This window comes from Esox lucius, chromosome 23 (genome assembly GCF_011004845.1).
Source record: "Esox lucius isolate fEsoLuc1 chromosome 23, fEsoLuc1.pri, whole genome shotgun sequence".
Lineage (NCBI taxonomy): Eukaryota > Metazoa > Chordata > Actinopteri > Esociformes > Esocidae > Esox > Esox lucius.
The window spans coordinates 20,722,083-20,739,581 of NC_047591.1; the positions used below are offsets into that span (position 1 = coordinate 20,722,083).

Below are 17,499 nucleotides of genomic sequence, written 5' to 3' on the forward strand. Positions count from 1 at the left end.
TATATAGGTTCAGGTAAGAAAAACTGATCCTAGAACAGTCTGTAATGACAGGTCCCCTCTGAATGGTATCTTTGGGTGTGCTTGAGCCAATATATCTTGTTGTTTTAAGGATGGAGAAGCAACTAACCCTAATCATCTTACCATGAACAGTCACAAACCTATGTTACCCCTTTGCACAGCATCTCTGTCTGTATCTCTGAATATCTCCATGTCTCTGCATTCCTTTCTATATATCTCTGAATATCTCCATGTCTCTGCATTCCTTTCTATATATCTCTGAATATCTCCATGTCTCTGCATTCCTTTCTATATATCTCTGAATATCTCCATGTCTCTGCATTCCTTTCTATATATCTCTGAATATCTCCATGTCTCTGCATTCCTTTCTATATATCTCTGAATATCTCCATGTCTCTGCATTCCTTTCTCTTTGTCTATGTACCTCTGCAGTCCTCTGTGTGCCTCTATCTTTTCCTCTCACTCTCCCCCTCTCCTCCCTCTCTCTCCCCCTCTCCTCCCTCTCTCTCTCTCTCTCCCACTCCCCCCCTCTCCCCCCTCTCTCTCCCCCTCCCCCTCTCCCCCTCTCCCCCCCTCTCCTCTCCCTCCCCCTCTCCTCCCTCTCTCTCCCCCTCTCCTCCTCCCTCTCTCCTCCTCCCTTTCTCCTCCTCCCTCTCTCCCTCTCCCTCTCTCCCTCTCCCTCCCTCTCTCTCTCTCTCTCTCTCACCAATGTTGAAAATCCTCCAGCACGGCTGAACGATGCTTAAAGGTTCCCCCCTCACATACTTTCTGATGTCTGCACAAGCACTCGTGGCCTCACACCATCCATTTCAGGTCACACCACAAGCCGTGGAGCAAAACATTACGTAACTCCCCGACTTTACAGAATAAATCCATGATAATTACAATATGGGTCTGCTTCGAAAAAACGTCTGTCAAACATTCCTCGGGTTTCAAAACCACGGGAAATGGGACACACGCACATACAAACGTAGAAATGCACGTTTATACACAAGCGCGCGCGCGCACACACACGCACAAATGTATGGAAAGGCCAGGCCTCCCCTAAAGGCGACAAAAATCCGACTATTTTGTGGAAATATCAAAACGCTCGAAGCTCCAGCACAGAGGCCAAAGATTAATCCGGGGGAGAGGATAAATATTTTGTTTATAATTACTGTAAACCCCCCACTCACACGGGAGGAAAAAACCCATTCCATCCAGTTACCCCAGGGTTTATTACAAAGTTTCTGAGAAGTGAAACGTTAACACACAAGCACACGCCACCTCACTTCCACGCCGCTGTGAGAGACAGAGCTGACGGCATGCCGATCCCATCCGTCCTAAGGACCCCGATGGAAAGTCATGGATCTGCTCCCAGAGGCTCTCTGGTCTGCCGAGGTCTGGCCCCTTGCCTCCTGCCCACAGACAGAGATGTAACGGATCAGGACCAGTTTCTGTTTCTGCCATAGGAAATGTGGCTGTTCCGGATGCAGGCATCGGTGAATTTTAATCGTACTTTTCAAAGATTACAGTTTTATAGATTTGAATTTTTTAAGGGAACACAGTAAATCAGCGTAAAAGGGGATTCCACCCCCAGAAACGCGCATCATGAAACTGCTATCAGTTGGGTGAAAGCCAGTGTTCTAGCAAAGGGATTTTCCTTTAAGGGTAGAGAAGCATCAGAGCTAAATGTTCTGGTCCAGAAGAAACGTTAGGGTGGACAGCTGCGAAACCCTGGCCTAGATGATCTCAGACCTGTGCATGCAGGCCAACTCACAGCCACGCGGTTCTGGTTCTCTGTTCTTCAGCTCAGGGAGAAGTCGGTTTCTGGTCCTGACAGCCAGTAGTCACGTGACTTAGGCAGATTCATTCCCTTTGAAGTGAAAGCTCAACCACACCAGCCAGACCCCCTGGCGCCCTCTCTCTTTCTCTCTCCATCCCTTTCTTTCCCTCCCTCACCTCGCTCTATCTCCCTCTCTCTCATTGCACAGTTTGCTCCTTCCCCTGCAGATGGAGATGTTTATTTTTTCATATTCTCCTCTCTCTCCCTCTCCCACTCTCTGCCGCAGATGGTGAAGAAAAGCTCGTTTCCCAACACCTCGTAGCTGTGGCAGCTGTGGAACATGGGGACGTCAATCCTAAATCTGTGTCTGCTGGTGGGAACTCCCCATATTCCTCTTTCCAGATGAGGTAGATTTACATAACTATGAACCCCCAACTCCCCACATTCCTCTTTCCAGATGAGGTAGATTTACATAACTATGAACCCCCAACTCCCCACATTCCTCTTTCCAGATGAGGTAGATTTACATAACTATGAACCCCCAACTCCACACATTCCTCTTTCCAGATGAGGTAGATTTACATAACTATGAACCCCCAACTCCCCACATTCCTCTTTCCAGATGAGGTAGATTTACATAACTATGAACCCCCAACTCCCCACATTCCTCTTTCCAGATGAGGTAGATTTACATAACTATGAACCCCCAACTCCCTACATTCCTCTTTCCAGATGAGGTAGATTTACATAACTATGAACCCCCAACTCTCCACATTCCTCTTTCCAGATGAGGTAGATTTACATAACTATGAACCCCCAACTCCCCACATTCCTCTTTCCAGATGAGGTAGATTTACATAACTATGAACCCCCAACTCCCCACATTCCTCTTTCCAGATGAGGTAGATTTACATAACTATGAACCCCCAACTCCCCACATTCTATGAACCACGAACTCGCCGCTTTCCAATTTCCATCCCAGTAGTACTGCTGCAGAGGCGTGTAAATACCAGAATGCCGTTGGGCAGTATTGCTGAGGACGGAAACTGGGTCGACGTTCCAATATACAGCCATTGCATTGAGTTATCACAGTAGTTTCCCTAGATTTTTTCAATGTCGATGAGATGTGGAAGCTCCCAAAACAAACATCACCCCAATTCAAACAACAAGGCTGTAGTTGCTGTAGCTGCTTTCACAACACTAATAACTATCCAGTCAGAAGGCACCGAAACCAGGCATCCCTGTGCTTAAACTGAAGTGTGGCGGGCCTTCGTACAACAAGCAATTTATCATGTAAAAAACCCATCTCCAGTAAGTTAGGGTTTGTATGAATGGGACCAGGTGCTCCACACAGCTTAAAGAACAGCGGTTGTCTCTCCCACAGACACAACAAGACAACTGCTCCCTGGCTGGCATTCTGCACGAAACAAGACTCAACTTGCTTTGAAGTTAAAGCAGCACCGAGTGACAGGCCCAACTTTGGTTGAGGGGGAAAGAAAACTGATTTGTGTGTGTGTGTGTATGTATGTGTGGGGGGGGGGGGTTCTGAAATAGTGCACACCCCATAATACTGCAAACATCACTGAACATGCAGTGTATCCTAGCAACAGGATAGAGTAGTACAGAACCTGCATGCGCTGCAGAATCCTTCCTCAGCTCTGAATTTGGCTCAACCTTGAGCCCCACACCACACCACAGGGTAGTGTAGGGCACTAGACTAGCTATGGGCTGCCAGCTCCTCCTATCCAGAGACAGGGGGTCCATGGCAGTAGTAGACAGTGCCATGTTCTACACTCCGCACATACAGAGGAGCCTGGGAGCCTCAAGCTCGCCTAATCTCCTTCACATAAGGAACTCCAGACATGTTTGAACTGCACCATCTCAGCAGAAAATCAATGCTTTCCTTAGTCTGGTGTGCGTGAGCTAGCGCACTGGAGATGTCTACCAACGAAGGAGAGACTGCTTTGTTCACGTTTCTCTCGTTGCGTCTATTCCGGGCGAAGCCAGAAAGAGAGAGAGATACGGAAAGACGGGTGACCAACTTCAGATCTCATCCTTCAGTGTGTTTTCAGGAAGGAAGAAGGATGTACGGACACGAGGAATCAAGGAAACACCTGAAGATTCAGCAGATGAAATGTACTAGGGCCTTCTACTTCCATGAGTCTGAGCATTATCATTGATTAGCCTCACCAGAGAGATCAGAGATCTTAAGAGAAAGGCTGCAGGGATCTCTAATAAAATATACTGTACATGGCTACATGAGATATGTATCTGTATTTTCCCCGGAGGGCTCTTAGCCTCGCAGCGAGATGAAAGCCTTTCTGAGCCAACATCAGCTGGATCCTCCAAACAGAGAGGCAGAGATCTGTGCGTGTGTGTGATCTAAATGAGATGTTGCTCAGAAACTAAAGCAGACCACACTCTAATTGGCTGACAGAAGTTTGCTGAGCGCGAGCAAGAGAGAAAGACAGTGACAGAGACTCTGAGATACAGATGTAGACAGAGAAAGAAAAAAGAAATAGACAGAGACAAATATATAATATATATAAATATATATATATATACACACACACACAGAGAGGGCCAGAGAGAAAAGTTAATGTGATATGCTGTGAGCCTTTATTTATGGATTGGCAGGCTGGGGAACTAAGATAATGTAATCCACAGAACAGACCCACAATGGGAATAAATCTGCACCACAAACAACAGAGCTGTGAATCTAAACTAAAGATTAAAACATAATATCGTACTGATCGCAGATTCTATGGCCCAAGGGATTTCTTTCAAGGCCAACCGATCTCATAAGCATATAGGCCCTGTGTATCATCTGTGTGTGTCTGTGTGTGTGTGTGTATACATATGCATTTCTGATAAACCTGATGTAGCCTAGCTCTGAGAAAACAGGCTTGGAGGTGGGAGATTTTCAAAGCTCTGAATGATCAAAGATTGCATGTCCTCTGTTAAATCCCAGTTTCATTTCATTTATAGTAATGCTGGGAAACAAGCCGTTGAAAATTAGAGCAACATCGCCTGGATTAAAACTTCTACAAAATCAATAATCTTTTTTCCCTTTAATCTCTCCTCGGACACGGTTGTACTACTATGCATCAGTCTCTCGGTCTCTCCCTCTCTTCTCTCCTCACAGGATGGATGTGTAGCAGGTAAGCGGAGCATTATTACTCAACTCAGTGGGAATGGAGTTCTTGCCTGGCCACGCCTACACTTGGCTGCAGCCATCTGATTGGTCCTAATAATTGAGTCTAAGTGGGCGGAGCAACCTTTTTGAAAATCTGTCCTTTGTTTTGATTGGTTAGAGATGATCCAATTGCTAATGGCATTGTTTTGTACAACTCCCCTTCCTTGTATTGTAAATATGTGGTTCAGAGTGGTGCTGTTCTGTTGGCGTGAGAGTTGTCTGGTATTCCCAGGTGCGCAGAGTTGCAATTTTTGAAAATATTTGCCTTGTGAGCTCAGGGGGTGGGGGGGGGGGCTTTTTGTTTGATTATCTGTTGGAGGATTTGGGTTGTTCTGCTCTGTGTTCCAGCCGGTCCTCCTGTTGTATACCACCCTACCTGGGTCCTGGAGAAGCGAAAGACAGTTCTGCCCATGGGTCTACATTCGCACGTAGATAACCCTCTGTTTTACACCCTAGGTTAGCTGGGCGGGAGTCACCCCTGTATTTTTGGTAACAGGTAGGAAAGCTGGTTAGAGATTAGATTGGGTTAGGGAGGTTTAGGTGTGTAGAAGAGGAGGGACCTTTTGTTTTTTTTCATTACTTGGACCCCGTTCCCAGAATTCCCTTCTCCTACCTTCCCTATTGTGTCTTGGTTTGACTGTTATTTGATTTGTTTGTATATGGGTGTGTTGTGGATTATTTTGGTTTTGGAACTAAATTTTCCTGGGGAGGGGCTAACCTCAAGTTCTGGTTTTCGTGTCTTGTTATTTCACCACACCTCTGCACGGTCCATATCTGTTTTTGTGTGCCAGCATGGGTCCTTACGTCTCCGCCTCAGACGAGAAACACCCGTGGTGGGAACGCAACAGGACCAAAACCCATATTCTGATAAACTGCCATTAAAGTGCACTGCAGTAAAACAAAAATATATATTTTAAGCGGATACACTTGATAAAAGTCACCCGTATCAGCAAACGTATTTCATTTCAACTTTTCTCCAGTACACGGTAGGCTACTTGCTGTAATGAAGATAACCAGTGAAATGCATAAGAAAACTGTTGATCCTTTTCGGTTTATCGTTCCAGCTCTGTGTGGGTGCCAAGGCTATATCGCTTAAGCCAGCCAGAGACAGTAGGTAATACATAAAATAGCTTAGAAATGTAACAATTTAGAGATAACAGCCTTTTCATATGATCCTTTCTAGGCTGTTTTTATTATGGCCGGCTCTCCCCTTCTATAAGCTCTTTAAAATGTCCATGGAGAATAAATCACTGGAGGTGGAAATGGTTCAGTCAGATGTCTTCATACTCTAAATGCATTTTCATTTTGATCTGATCATCCTGTAAGCTAGCTGGTGCAGGTGACAGTTGTGTACACAGTGACCTTAATATCTCCATGTCTGATCTGATGTAGCCTGCGTAGTGTAATGTAGCCAGGGTGGCGTGACATAGCCAGGGTAGCGTTATGTAGCCTGGGTAGCGTTATGTAGGCTATAGTCCTAAAGGTTTTTTAAAAAGAAAAGAGAAAGATAAGGCACTTCAAATTGAACTGATTCCTCATAACCAGTTTAATCATTTGAATTAACAACTAGAAAGTTTAGTACAACCATCCAGTTAATCTCTATGGCCCCCTTACATCAGCTGATTTCATGTGTTGACACAAATGACAATAGGTTTGTTGCAGAAAACAGAAGCCAGCATATTTTCCAGCTCAACCCTGTGGGACACCATCATCCCTGACTGCTAGTCTGACACTCCTGCCTCAGGTTTTATTCCCAACATAACGCGGAATGTGAAAAAGCCTTCCAAAGTAACGCCGTTGGAATCTGCCTCCAAGTGTGGATGTGTGTGTGTGTGTGGATGTGTGTGGATGTGTGTGTGTGTGTGGGGATGTGTGTGGATGTGTGTGTGTGTCTGGCTATAACAGTGCTTAACGTGTTTCATGTGACTGATTTGGCTTTTCCCGATGTTGGTTACACACCATCCAGCTCAGATAAAACCATCATCAAATGTCCTTCAAATAGGATGGAACAAAATTTTTAAAAATTATAAGTTTGAGTACGAAGTATTCTGTGTTTCTGTATGCAAATGTAGACAGATTGACTGCCCTGATATTATTAAACATGTAGCTTTTCTGGCCATCGTGACTAAATAGAGGCCTTCTGCGGAGAGCCTGAGTCTGAGGAAGGTTGTGTTTGTGTGTTTTCTGAAGGCCTGAGACTACATTGCTCCACATTGCAGCCCGAATTACCTATACAACTCAGAGGGATAAAGGGATGAATGAAAGGGCTGGCTGGTAACGACACATCCTGCCTGATTTACCGGAGGAGATAAACCCCCCCGGGGTCTCTAAGCTTGGTTTTTCAGTGCGTGCAGAGGATAGGTCCTGGTGCGTCCGTAGCATTTAAAGGTCCCTCTTTCCTGCACGGCTTTGTGTGGAGAACAATACCTCCATACAGATGGCCAGCCATCCCAGGGCAGAGGGGGGCAACACAGCCAAGCCCTACAGAACCCGCACGCCCCTCTAAGACCCCAACAACCCTGGGAACCAGGGCTGTCTGAAAACGAAATCGGTGCTTTGCTTTACAACAGGGGCGGAATTAAGTTATTACTCCTGCAATGAAACAAAGATACCTCTAGGAGGAACTCAGACCCCTCCACAACCAAATCCCTTACTTAAAACAAACTCTGTAATATGACAGTTGCAAAGAAAAGTCTAACTTGGGGTCTGACTCAACTTCAAAAAGTTCCACAGTCCAGTCTTGGCACCAGTAGGAATGACAGGAGGCTTCCTCGCCCTCATTCCATCTATTTCCTTCTTGCTGCACGTCTCTTCACACGTGAAATGGACTGTATATTAATCCACGTCTGTTGCCTGGATGTCTACACAGTACGTCTCATATGAAGCGCAGACCAACAAAAACAGCTCACACACTCCTTAACACAGCAGCATCTGTGGCAGTTTCACTCCACGAGTATTCAAGGTGAGCCCTTCCCGTTGGACAGCATACAACACATTTTGCAGAAGAAAAGGTCAACCCTATATCTGCGTAACTTTGGGCAAGGTGAAGGATGAACGCTGCTGAGTTTGTGTCTGCCTGGACAATATAAACCGCTGACGGACACAAACTTCCCTGAGGGGGGTGATGGTTCCTCAGGAGGGTTACTAGTTGCTGACTTTTGTCTGGCTGCTCCATTCTCCGAAGGTCACCTGCAGTGTGTGTGTGTGTGTGTGTGTGTGTGTGTACCGAATCGGTATTGCTGAGGTCACTTTTTGCTGCGTATAGCCTGCCAACAAGAGTCTAGCAGCTTTGCCCCCTGCCCTAATCAACAACACCTCTCTCCCTCATCACTATCCTGGCTCAACTTAACCCAGGAGCCACAGATCTCTGGAGTCGAGTCGTCTCTTACTGTTAAGTGTTACTAAGATCTCCACGGACCAGGGAAAAAGGACGTCTTGAAAATGTCGCCGAAATGTCTCTGTGACGTTACCTCAGCTAATGTGTTTCGGCGACCGCCCCCCCACCCCGCCCCCCCACGTTATAACGTGCTCACGCCGACTGGTCGGTCATCACCAGGTAAGACACTGACACACACGGGACCTCGCAGGAGAGCTCTGCCCTTCACCGCCCCAAACCTCCCTCCGCTCCCATTTCCTCCGCTCCGCCGGCTCCTAGGCCAGACGTGGGGCAATCCATCCGCCCCAATAATTGTCAGCGTTGTCAAGACAACCGCCCCGGCCTCTCTCCACTTTCAAAACGGAGGAGGTTCAGAAAGAGAGAGAGAGAGATTGAGATCAAGGAGTTAGAAGGGAGAGAGAGGAACTCCTCCCACAGGACTAAACACAATACTTGCAGGAATCTCTGACTCTTTCCACGGAAAGGCCCACAGCAAAACAGCATATACTCAAAATACCTGAAGAGGCACATCGACAGTTAGCAGCATTTAATACATGCTGAATGACAGCAAGAATACACAGTATGACATTCAGGCCTATTGATTTAACTGATTGATACCTATCTCATTTATATACATTGGATATAAAAAGTCTGCACACCCCTGTTAAAATGGCAGGTTATTGTGAGGTAAAAGAATGAGACAAAGATAAATCATGTCAGACCTTTTTCCACCTTTAATGTGACCTATAACGTGAACAATTCAATTAAAAAAACAAACTAAAATCTTTGAGGGGGGGGAAATTAAAAACCCACAATAACCTGGTTGCATGTGTGCACACCCTTAAACTAATACTCTGTTTGTTGAAGCACCTTTTGATTTTATTACAGCACTCAGTCTTTTTGGGTAGCAATATTTGCCCACTCTTCTTTGCAAAAGCGCTCCAAATCTGTCAGATCGCTAGGAGATCTCCTGTGAACAGCCCTCTTCAGATCACCCCACAGTTGTTCAATTGGATTCAGGTCTGGGCTCTGGCTGGGCCATTCCAAAACGTTAATCTTCTTCTGGTGAAGCCATGCTTTTGTGGATTTGGATGTGTGCTTTGCGTTGTTGTCGTACTGAAAGGTAACCTTCCACTTCAGCTTTCTAACGGACCCCTGAAGGTTTTGTGCCAAAATTGCCTGGTATTTGGAACTGTCCATAATTCTCTCCACCCTGACTAATTCCCTCCACCCCAAAGCATGATGCTGCCACCACTATGCTTCACTGTGGGTATGGTGTTATTTGGGTGATGTGCAGTGCTGTTTTTGTGCCAAACATACCTTTTGGAAATATGGCCAAAAAGTTCGACCTTTGTTTCATCAGACCATGACACATTTTCTCACGTGCTTTTGGGGGACTTGTTTTTGCAAACTTCTGCCGGGCTTGGATGTTAATCTTTGCAAGAAAAGGCATCCATCTTGTCTTCCATAACCCATTCATATGAAGAATATGGGAGATTGTTGTCACATGTAGCACACAGCCAGTACTTACCAGAAATTCCTGCAGTTCATTTAATGTTGCTGTAGGCCTCTTGGATGCCTCCCTGACCAGTTTTCTTTTTGTCTTTTCATCAATTTTGGAGGGACATCCAGTTCTTGGTAATGTCTCTGTTGTGACATATTTTCTCCACTTGATGACTGTCTTCACTGTGTTCCATGGTATATCTAATGCTTTGGAAATTATTTTGTACCCGTCTCCTGACTGATATCTTTCAACAATGAGATCCCTCTGATGCTTTGGAAGCTCTCTGCGGACCATGGCTCTGAGATGCAACTAAGAAAATGTCAGGAAAATCCCACTAGATCAGCTGAACTTTATTTGTGATTAATCAGAGTCATTTTAAATGATGGCAGGTGTGTAATGACTTCTATTTAACATGAGTTTGAATGTGATTGGTTAATTCTGAACACAGCCACATCCCCAGTTATGAGAAGGCGTTTTTATTTTTCACCCTAGAAGATTTCTGTTTGTTTTTCAATTGAATTGTTCACATTATAGGTCACATTAAAAGAGGAAAACGTTCTGACATGATTTGTTTGTCCCATTCTTTACATCACAAACACCTGGCATTTTAACCGGGGTGTGTAGATTTTTATATCCACTGTATACCGTACAAGCCTATATATGACCAGTACAGTACAATTTAGTCCTTTGTGGAGACTGTACGTTTTACGGACTGTGCTGGCTAGTTAGCTTGGGCCTATAACCTCATTCTGTCCGATGGGAGCTACGCTGATGAGAGTGAATGAACTGTTCAGACAGCATGTCCAGGCACAGACAGAGACTGGCAGAGAGAGAGACTGGCAGAGAGACAGACAGCAGGAGAGGGTCCTGCGTATCAGAGAGAGACAGAGAGAGTTGTTGTTTTTTTGTCTCTCTTCAGTTCTACATTTGCAGAAAGAATGATGGAGAAAAGAAAGCGACAGAGAAAAATACGGACAGAGAGCCAGTTAAAAGCAAGGCTCACTTAAACCGTTGTTTGTCCAGGAACGCGACCCACACGGGACATCCTGACAGGCAGGCGGTTGCTGTTTGACAATACCCAGCTGAAATGACCGTGGGTGTCTGGACCTCCTCACTGGTACCTCACGCTCTTATCTGTCCTGGGTCTCTCTATGTAATCTTATCAATCAGACAACCAGAACCCGACCAGGCCGACCAAGCAGGGTGCGACCCCACAACAGCTGGAGGCCCAGCCAACAGATGCCGCTGGGGAGAAACCGAGACGGTGTCCAGCAAGACTCGCCGTGCCTAACAGCCGGCTTACAATTCAAACACTGTCCAACGACACTGTATCATAGTCTGACAAGGAACACGATTTGCTTTTCTTTGACCGACACCCCTAATGACGACATAACAAGTTCAACACGTTCTCTGTGCGGCGTCCTCAGCCTTAAGGTGGGGGCGAGGCCTTCCACGCTAATCTGTTACCATGACAATAAATCAGAGTCTAAAAACGTATGTCCGCCGGCAGAGTAACGCTGCAGAATGTTTCTGTGGCTGGACAAACAGGATCACACACCAGTAGAAACATCCTGCTTCCTGTCTGACACAATATTTCTGACACTCCGCCTAGTTGGAACTTGCATGACTAGAAAAATAAAATTTGGAAACCAACACTTTTGAGGTGAATTTTGTTGTCCAAATTGATGTTAGAGTTTCTTTGGTATGAAAGTATACAGTGAACAGCAAGGCTTTCTTTGGTCAACTGTACATTTTTTATATTTGTCAAATATTTGTTTTAGTCTGGGCTCAAGCCATTGTCAGGGATTTCATTTTGGGTTTTTTGTATCACTATAATACAATATGAGTAACTGGGAATTGTGTAACCCCAGACGCTGTATCACTTTCCATGTTTAGTTACGGTATCTTTTCACTTTCGTTTAGGCCTGTTAGTTCAACAGAACTAACAGAGACCGCAAATTCTGAATGAATCACTGCCACTTTGTCTTTTCTGACATAGATACTTTTTGAATCGATGCCCAGGCAGATTGGCAGGTTGGCAGAGGAGAGGTTATCACATTTAGGTGAGTCAGTCTCACAGTGTTTAACAGCTTTTCTGTCTGTGACTAACATGGGTCTAATTTTAGCTTTACTCAGTCCAAGTGCTTAAGTTTTACAGTGTTTGATTAAACGTCAAACATATTTACTGAAAGGGGTGGTGTTTCTCCAAAACTAACTAATGAAATCAACTCAATGAAACGTCAAAATCATTCCTCGCCACCTGATTAGGAGAGAGTGCTACGGGATTGATCCAGTCGCTGAGTAACTTCCAGTCAGTATGGAGGTTTTCTGGGTACCACAACATTCTCCAAACGCATTAGAACCAAGCGGTTCCAGGCAGGCTTCCTTGTTGAACACCTCACAGATCATTCATCACTGTTCTTTATCAACGGCCCTCATAGAGGTTTAACTCCACCGAATTCCCCTGAAAACCAAAACACACACGTGTGCGTGCCTACACATACACACACACACACACACACACACACACACATACACACACACAGTAGAGTGGATTAACCCTTGAGAGGTCAGCACTGCTACTGTCTCAACGAGCTGAATCGTCTGTGAGGTAATTAGAATATTAATGTGACAATAGATTAGGGGTGATAATCCAGGAACAGCTGGCTTGGAGCTGTCTACTAACTCCACGTTCCGGTTCAACTGGTTCATTGAGGTCCGAAAAAATACTGACAATTGTCCCAATTAGGTCACCGGGCAGCGATTTACACAGAAGTCATTATTCAACAGAAACGATCGACAGATTAGCTACCTCAAATGCCATCGTCTGTATTAGTTTGGGTGTCATTTGCAAGCAACCTCGCCTCTCAGGAAGAGCGGGGCTGAGAGTGTTTTGCGCATGTAAGGCCACACAGGGGTCAGTGGGCGTCGCCTGTGAAAGGGTCCTTCTTATCTTTCCATCTGCCCCATTCATACCTACCTGGAGACACAGCGCAGGAGAACGACAGATTTAGAGGAACACCTCATTTATCAGGTTTGGCCCTCAGCCTCACAACATCGACCAGTCCTCAGCACAGTAAACACACGGTCAAGCCACCACGATGCAATTAAAGCCATCGTAGACTTACATGTGCAACTCAACCACATCATATTTCACCAGGAAAGCCACGAGGGGCAGAGAATGCCAACACTGGCTCAGTAGGAGAGAACGGACGGCCACATGCAACACACCCTAACCCCAGCCCCTCCCAAATCTTGCCACGCCCACCAACATCCACACAACCCACTACTACCAAAACCTAGTTGAAGGAATTTTGTTTCCTTCCGTCTTATGCCCCTTGATCTTTTATGAGAGAGGGGAACTAAAAAAGTAAGCAATTTGGTTTACAAATAGGTGGCTTCAGTCTGAAGGTGGCTACAGTCAAGGAGTACAGTCACAGCTTGCAATAAGAAAATGCTAATTTACATCCCTAGACCAACTGAACCAAGGATGTGACTGACGCAGACATCAGTCGGCGAGAGGACGGACCTGGAACTGAAGACCAAAATAACCCCCACAAAAGATTTAAAACTCGATTTGATTTAGGATAAAAACATTACAGCCAAGGGTGAGGACTTGGCAATAGCCTGAAGCCAAACTACTGTTGACACACAGGTCATGCTGGTCAAGCAGCATGAAACGAGAGGTTGCCCTCTGTCTGTCAGGGCCATGTGAAGAGGGGAGGGAGAATGGGCTCAGAGCCAGCCCAGCCTGACTGTGATGGACACAGGGCTAACGGTGTTAGTACTGAGAACAGGCCAATTGGACCAGGCCTGGGGTAGCCCGTGGCAGCGCTTCTGGCCAAACAACAGCTTAGACAGACTAGAGTGGAAATCCCTGCGCAGCCCTTTCCCGCCACGGCCATACAGGAAGACACAAAATTGTGCAATGCAATGATGCACAAACATTGAAACAATGTTTGTTTATGTGCCGATTGGAGGGGAAAAAAAAGAACAGCTCCGCGGCTCGCCAGTAGCGTAGCACTGTAATACTGTATACACACTCAGGGACCTATGATTCTAGAATTCCTGGAAGTAAAAAAGACAACAGCTGTGGAATCAGAAGACGGAACGTTATTCCCTTTGGGAAGTGCATCTGTGTGTGGCCGCAGGTCCAACAAATCTGATATTTTATTTAGGCGACCTGTCTGTTTGTATGGAACAGCACAAAGCAGATTCTATTCATCCCACAGATTCCACAGATCATAGTATTATTGGTGTGTGTGTGTGTGTGTGTGAGTGTAGGTAGGTTATTGGTGATGTGCAGCTAAAACCAGGCTTAGCGTCCTATTTGATTATGGTATTTCATCAAATGCTCCACTATAGCCTGGGTATTTAGGTCTTAGAACAGCATTGATTTCTTGTCCTCTGGATGCATGTCAGAGCGGGTGAGACAGGGCCAGAGAAAGAGACAAAAAGAAAGAGATAGAGAAAGAGAGAGGAAGCGACTGGGAGAGAATTTGAAAGCGAGGGAGAGATAGAGAAAGGGCCAGAGAGACCCTGAGGAGGCCAGACAGAATGAGATTGGGAGAGAGAGAGAGAGAGACAGCCAAAGAGATCCTTGTCAGCCAAAGACAACAATGATAATCAGTGAACTCATCCGAAATCAATTTGCCTCAGTCCTTCTAAAAGCAATTAAGATAGTCCTCTCTTCTTCCTGCTGGGCCGTAATACTCAGTGACCTCATTCGACACACACACACACACACACACACACCAATCTGAATGGCGGGACACTGAAGAAGCTAGTTGTGCACCCTGTGTGTGTGCGTGCGTGTTACTGTAAGCGTCCCAATCATGACTCTGTCTCAGGACGAGGAGAGGATTTCAACACATCAGCAGTGAGGTAATCCACCATGTTAATAGTGACACGGGGCGCTGCTGGCGCCAGACGCACTCAGTCACTGCCAGGTTAATCCACTGCCGAGTGGGGTCTTCGCGGGGACCAGCCCAGAGGGGTGGCCACTCGAGTTGTAAGGTAGTGCCGTCCCGTGCTCCTGTTTTATAACGTGGCCACAGAGCTTGTTTGGTCCCAGACAGACAGCTAATCAACCACACTGTTTACTAAGCCAGGTTATATAAAACATGTGCAGGAACCAGACTTGAAATCACAACATTTCAATTACATCGGGCAAGAGGACTAGATTGTTTTCCAACTTCTCCCACTCCGAAAACCTAAACACAAGACCCTGCTCTCACGCGTTTTCTTCGTTTCTCAGGGGTCTCTTTATTCAGGAGGGGTTTGAAGGTACTACATTGGGTTACATACCTGTGTGGGGATAGGTCTTGAAACAGACAGAGACCAGTGTACCATACAGGTTTGTGTAACTCACCATTAAGTCCATTGGGGATGCTCCTGTGATGGTGAGGAGCTGACAAGTCGTCCATGGACCTCCGCTGGATGGTGTTGCCCAGCTTGCCCTCCCTCTCTGCCGACAACTTCTGTATTTGGTTGTGGTTGTTGTGATGGTCAGGGCTGCCTGCACTCCCGGTGCTGGAGGTACTGCTACCATCCCCGACGTCTCGAACCGTTCCGGTGCCGCTGTTAAGATTGGTGAGGCTGGACTGGGAATCTATGGAGCTGCGGGAACCGGCTCCGTTCCTCTCCTCGTCCAGCATTAGGATAATCTCCTTCAGGTCCGTATTCTCGCGCACTACCAACTCCTGGTTGGCCTCAAGTTCCTTCAGCTTTAGCTGGTAGTTGCCCACCTCTTTCCACAAGGTGCTCGCTGAGAACCTGCCAAACCGCTGCCACTCCCGGGACAGCTTCTTGCCTTTCTGGCGGTCGTCGTCCAGGAAACAGCAGAGCTCGCGCAGCTCGTTGTTGTCGTCCTGGAGCTTCTGGTTGACCTCCTTCAGGTTGCGTATCTCGTGCAGGTGCACCTGCAGCCTCCGGTTAACATCTTTCATCATGTTACCGTGATCGATCATCAAGTTCATCTTTTCGTTGTCCACCCTCCTTAGGCGCTTGATCAGCTCCTCCTTGCCGCATCGAAGTAGCTCTTCTTCCGATAGCTGCTTTAGGTCTGGGTCCTTGGATCCCTCGGATGGGTTTTTGGCCATGCCTCACGCGGTCTGCGCCTTCTCTACTAGGGTCGGTATAACGGGAACGCGATATACGTTGGATATTCAGGCTAAATAGCCGAGTCTTAATTGTTTACTTGAATTCAAATATGAATACATGACATTGAAAGTATGTTACTGTCACCTTGTCATCCGATCAGATCAAAAAGTTACACTGATCAAATGAAAATGGCAATGCGATGTTGGCTATGGCAACCATGCAGAAGACACTGCTAGCACCACAGGCGATAAAAAAGAAGCTTGCACTTTATCTTAAAATTATTCAATGTGCTCGTTCATGAATATTGTCTACATACGTAGATATCTGTACCAACATGAAATAAAACAAGTTCATGTTTAACGCTAACAGCTCCATCACATCGATTTGTTGAGAAGATCAAAAGAAAGAAAATATCCGCGAAAATAATATATTGTTATGAAATGCACTTACAAATTTAACCGCAAAATGCACTTTGAAAAATATATAATAACCTATTTAGGGTTCCATCCCAGCACCACGCTTTCCCGATGCATCAGAAACGAACGGCTTTAACAACTGACACAGAGAGCTCGAGCTGCTCTTTCAAAGATAAGCCTCTTTTCCCAAAGTGGTGACTGGGCAGCAGATTGAATCCCCCAGCTCGTTGGGAATTAGCATCGTCCTCCCCCGCTTCCACGGACTATAGTAGGGACTCTGGTTCGAAAAAGCTCAAAGAGATCTCAGTAAAGGCGGCCAATCAAGACGCGGGAAGGCAGGTAGCTAGCCTTGCGCTTTTATGGAGAGCGTGCACACTCCGGCTACGCGCAATGAACGGTACTGCCTTCTTAAAGGGACAGTATGAAATGTCACTCGTTCAAAGTACAGAGTAGATACGCCGATCAGCCATAACATTATGACCACTGACAGGTGAAGTGAATAACACTGGTAATCTCGTCATCATGGCACCTGTCAGTGGGTGGGATATATTAGGCAGCAAGTGAATATTCTGTCCTCAAAGTTGATGTGTTAGAAGCAGGAAAAATGAGCAACCATAAGGATCTGAGCAAATTTGAAAATTAAGGGTAAAATTGTGACAGGTAGACGACTGGGTCAGAGCATCTCCCAAACTGCAGCCTTTGTGGGGTGTCCCTGGTCTGCAGTGGTCAGTACCCATCAAAAGTGGTCCAAGAAAAGGAAAAGCGGTGAACCAGCTACAGGATCATGGGCGGCCAAGGCTCATTGATGCACGTGGGGAGTGGAGGCTGGCCTGTGTGGTCCGATCCAACAGACAAGCTACTGTAGCTCAAATTGCTGAAAAGGTTAATGCTGGTACTGATAGAAAGATGTCCCAACACACAGTGCATCACAGTATGTTACGTTTGTTGCGTAGCCGCAGACCAGTCAGGGTGCCCTTGCTGACCCTTGTCCACTGCCGAAAGCGCTAAAAAGGGTGCATGAGTATCAGAACTGGTCCACGGAACAATGGAAGAAGGTGGCCTGGTCTGATGAATCACATTTTCTTTTAAATCACGTGGATGGCCGTGTGCGTGTGCATCGCT

At 46.2% G+C, this 17,499-nt stretch overlaps 1 protein-coding gene across 2 annotated transcripts in view; it reads right to left on the bottom strand.

The window, feature by feature from the left end:
• The window catches only part of LOC105020480 (coiled-coil domain-containing protein 85C-B), a 42,855-nt gene extending 26,161 nt beyond the window's left edge, over positions 1 to 16,694 (bottom strand). For both annotated transcript variants that reach the window (XM_029117040.2, XM_029117039.2), the window contains exon 1: positions 15,231 to 16,694. In XM_029117040.2, the coding sequence (XP_028972873.2) occupies positions 15,231 to 15,960 (730 nt within the window). In that variant the 5' untranslated portion in view covers positions 15,961 to 16,694. The remainder of the gene's footprint in view (positions 1 to 15,230) is intronic.
• Between the last annotated feature and the right edge of the window lie 805 nt (positions 16,695 to 17,499).